We start from the raw sequence: 4,387 nt of genomic DNA on the forward strand, positions 1-4,387 counted from the left end.
CTTTTGTTTGTATTTTTTCTTTTTTTCTTCTGATGAATATTATCATTACTAGTTGCTACAAATTAAAGCATTATAATGAGTATTATGTTACATATTGTAATTTCTGGTCATTTGTTTTATATATACATGTACATATATGCATATATTTATCAATATAATATATATTATAAAATTATTGTCAATATTGATAGACACTAAATCTTGTCTACATGACCCTAATCTTGTATGTCAGAGATAATTTATATAAGTAATGCCTGCTATCCCATCCCTTTATGTAATATATTGTATAATAAGTTATTGTTTGAATTAAATTAACTTCGCTGTCATTGTGTAGAGGCCATGATTTATATGTGTAACTGTGTGTAAAGACTTTTGCTGATAAAATGGGTCTGATGAAACTTCTAAGTATGACACAGGTTCACTGCTAACAACCATCAACATGAAGGCTGTGATAATCTTAATGGCAGTTATTACTCCAATGGTACACGTATGTATTGCAAAAATATTAGATGTGATGCATTGGTCATTTTATATTCATAAATGAACAATTCTCTAACGAATCAATTTGTAATATAAAGACTGAAGAGGTTGAAATTCATGTAACAGATGTACCTTAACAGTATTTCTAACGGGAAGAAGGAAAGTAAAGGTATATAAAAGAGTATGAGAAAATACTTTATAGATAGATATAGATATAGTTTCCTCTGATCGGTGATAGTTTTATCTGAAGACCCGATCTATTTCCTTTAATTCAAGTACTATTTAACATGAATTGTTATAATGTCCATTATGTAATGAAGAGATTGTAATCTATCTCTTGCTCTGTAAAAAATTTAAGAAAATTAAAAATACCTATATGAAAAGGGGAGAGGTTCAAAAAAGTGTATTCTGATACATCTGTTTTACATTGTAGGCATTTGCCCTGAGGATGTGTAATACGGGGTCCGAATGTAATGCAGACGAATGTTGTGTGTCCAACACCCCTCCCCGTGGACGTAGATTCCTGGACACCCACAGTCACCTTGGACATTGTGTTCCCATGGGAACGGACGGGTCTAGTAAGACTAAAATATACTGTACTAACTCAACGACAATGATCTTTTAGTTTGTAATAGACTATATTTCACATAGAGACTTCCTCTGTGAATATGAGTAAGTTAGAGAATAGCTAGGTAGGATGCCACTCGGCTTTCTACTGGTTGCTAATGGAAAAGAGAGACAATTCCGTTAAATTAAAACAAGTTCTTTATTCTTTAAGCGTCGGATGGAAAGTGCATTAAAACAGAAAGAAATTTCGAAACACCCTGTAGTAGAACACAGCAATGCGAAAAGGCCAGATTGTTTTTACGCTTAAAATCTAAGGATCGATAATTCCGCATAAGTATGAAAATGTATAACGCTTATATGATTAAGAAAACTAGAAAACAAAATATAAAATATTTCCCCCTTGCCTAAGAAAACTTTGTCCTCGAAGCTGCTTAAATTTTCTTTTCTACAAGATATTTTTTTTATTTCAATTATTCAATGTAATACTAAACTATAGTACTGTGCAAAAATATATACTCAAAATTTGAGAAATAGAAAATCACGTATCTGTCAGTGAGAAAAATTATGACAAATGCAATACATGTATAAACATCATTACTATGAGATATACTCATCATCAGGATGACTAAAAGACAAACTAACACTAATATCATGAAATATTAAAGAAACAAAATGCCTTTGAAGTGAATATACATGTATATAGCGATGACACATATCGTGTTACAAAATCAATAAAACAAATGTATTTACAAGCTGGAGCATAATAAATGAATGTTAAAAAAAAATGTTATTATATGTCACATTGTGAGATTTAGCCATATAGTAATTTCGGCCACAGAAGAATAATGTTTGTAGATTGCATGAAAACAAATGAAGAACAATGTACTCACAAATAAAATAAATCCACAATTGTATGTAAAATGAAGGTACATATAATGCACATAAACCTTGATAGTACCAAGATTAAATGCAAAAATGTACAAACACAAAAAGAAATGAATTGTAAAACAACTTAAGGGAGGTGTTCTTTGGTAGTTAAAGCATCAACAATGAGAGTACCATAATGTGGTAATGACTGATACAAACCATGGTGAGTGATAAAAACTTGTTTATCGCAAGGTTGTTGAGTTATTCTTTTGGCTTGTAGAGCGGCGAAAAAAATTCAAGGGAATGGTTGATTTAACATTAATTGTACGTGTCCCAGAAATATTTCTGACATTAAAATCTGTCCAATAAATTCGCATTTACGAAGAAAATGGGTGTACATAAACATCAATTTCATGAATGTTAGAGGGAGGACAAATTTTCAAAATGAAGGACATAATGGGAGATTGAAAACAGGGATCAAAATACATTCATGTCCATTTGTCAATTCAAAAACAATTTTTTTATATCTGTGCTTTTGCTTATTATAGAATAATAAAGTGTCAATACCAAAAAAATTAAAATAACAAAAATTGTTATAGATGGTTTAAAATTATCTGAATTTTAAAACTTTAATGTAACATATATACAATCTAATATTATACAAAATTCCTCAAACATCTATTAAAGATTGACTAACCTATCCGGAGTCGTGTCGATTCAATTCTCAATGTTAAATAACTCTTTTTAAAAGGCAGTCACACATAAATAATAGTGACAAATAATTTAGTATGTTCAATAAATCTATTGGTCCGGGAAAGTAGATTATCTCATTTGTGAGTCAAAACCATTATAATACTTATTTCTTAGATCAATACGTTTAAATGAATATGAAAATATATCAACATGATTTTTTTTGTTCTAATTAAGATGAATTACAAGCTTTTTTCTTGGAAGAAAACTATTCCCTTCTAAAAAGATTTTTTCAATTGGTTTGTTTTATTTTATTGGCATATATAACATTTTATTTTTATACCATTAAACTATCTGAGTGGACGTTGTGTTCAAATCACGAATTAACCCATTATTTAAGCTCTAAGTTTTTAACCCAGCTGTTACAATGTAATGTATTTCATTGCTCGGACCAAAGATTTTATATATAAATATAATTAGAAAGAGCAGTTTTGAGCCAATAGTAAGCAAGTTAATGACAGCTCATCTTCCATGCATATATACTGTTACCAGTGGATTGTCTTACATGTATAGGTTGTCTTGTGAAATATTCACATCTTACAACAAGACCGGAAGATGTTGTGTACGCATGCCCATGCAGCAATGGTCTGCATTGTCATGGCGATGGTGTGAACGAAGTTCCACTCGGAGAAAGAGGTAACCAATCCCGGTCTTACTTTCATCTTTCCCCTCCTCTCATAATTTACCTTTAAAAATTCGATGCATATAAGCCTCAGCTCCATATAAAGCAAAATCTTAAAATTTTCTTTTTAATTTCACATGCATGTATTTTATTCCATTAAGGTCACTGTGCGTCGTGAAATTGAAGAAATCCATCCAATGGCTGAAGGCCTAGCTTCTTTTTGTTTAAATAAATATGTTACTGTCATTTGTCTTGTTGATTCATCATTATTCATCATTAATAGATTGATCAAATAATGCACTGATGGATCGTTTTAGTTACTTACTTAACTAGACAATTCAACTAAACCTGAAGGCTACAAATGAATGTGGAAACAAATAAACATGAACTTACAAAGCTTTTGAATGATAGTAATGTAATTTATAGTAAGCGCAGAACTTATCCATTTATGAAATTAAATATGCGTTTCCACCAATGCAATACGTGCAAATACATAATTCCTCACACTCAGGTTTGCTAAAAGGGTCCTAGGAGAGAAACTTAGTACGATTATTGACGGTGCTTAACACTTGAATTAAAATTTCCCGTATAAATCTGGTGTTATCTGTCATGATGAGTTTTAATTGCCAATGTCATACTGTTCAAAATGTAATGGATGGCCTCCAGTTGTTATAGATGGTCCTATTTATTATAATACCTTGGACAAAGTTTTAAAGTTAATGCGATTTGTTCGTAAGGAAAGTCAAGAAATGTTATCCAATGTGTATCTAAAGTTTGCTTCCGGCATAATACTCCAAAATATCAGCCAATGTTGAAATTTTACGGAATTAAATTGTTAAACTGTTGGGTAAAACTATTTTCAACTTATTGACTTTGAGACATCTTTACAAGGTATCCAAACTACCAGGGCATAAACGTCCTCTTGTGTAGCCATGTTCGGTTCCTTGTCTGCTCTGTCCAGGATGAGAGTATCCTATTATGTAACCACGAAACAATAAAATTCTGGAAAACCAGTTCATGGTGAGGATACAATTTTCTGTTGAAACGGGAAATGAAATTCTTTATTTAGTTTTTTGCACCTTTTATGTTTTAAGTGTGGAT

The 4,387-nt window shown here is 31.0% G+C and overlaps 1 protein-coding gene across 2 annotated transcripts; it reads left to right on the plus strand.

Moving 5' to 3' along the window:
• Nucleotides 1-333: 333 nt before the first annotated feature.
• LOC117692407 (uncharacterized) lies at nt 334-3,532 on the plus strand. 2 transcript variants are annotated; one of them, XM_034480149.2, is made up of 4 exons: nt 334-487; nt 914-1,058; nt 3,178-3,300; nt 3,448-3,532. In XM_034480149.2, exons 1-4 carry the CDS (start codon nt 440-442, stop codon nt 3,462-3,464), a joined length of 333 nt encoding a protein of 110 aa, XP_034336040.2. In that variant the 5' UTR covers nt 334-439; the 3' UTR covers nt 3,465-3,532. The 2 variants fall into 2 exon arrangements, with proteins under 2 accessions (XP_034336040.2, XP_034336041.2); XM_034480150.2 differs by having other exon boundaries at nt 390-481.
• The last annotated feature ends 855 nt before the right edge of the window (nt 3,533-4,387 follow it).

This window comes from Magallana gigas, chromosome 3 (assembly GCF_963853765.1).
Source record: "Magallana gigas chromosome 3, xbMagGiga1.1, whole genome shotgun sequence".
In the NCBI taxonomy this organism is placed as follows: domain Eukaryota; kingdom Metazoa; phylum Mollusca; class Bivalvia; order Ostreida; family Ostreidae; genus Magallana; species Magallana gigas.

Bases quoted from the DNA above. Each gene is read 5' to 3' on its own strand.
- LOC117692407 (XM_034480149.2), top strand. From the start codon at position 440: ATGAAGGCTGTGATAATCTTAATGGCAGTTATTACTCCAATGGTACAC. The intron at 488-913 runs GTATGTATTGCA...TTTACATTGTAG, and splicing joins TTATTACTCCAATGGTACAC to GCATTTGCCCTGAGGATGTG. The intron at 1,059-3,177 runs GTAAGACTAAAA...TTACATGTATAG, and splicing joins CATGGGAACGGACGGGTCTA to GTTGTCTTGTGAAATATTCA.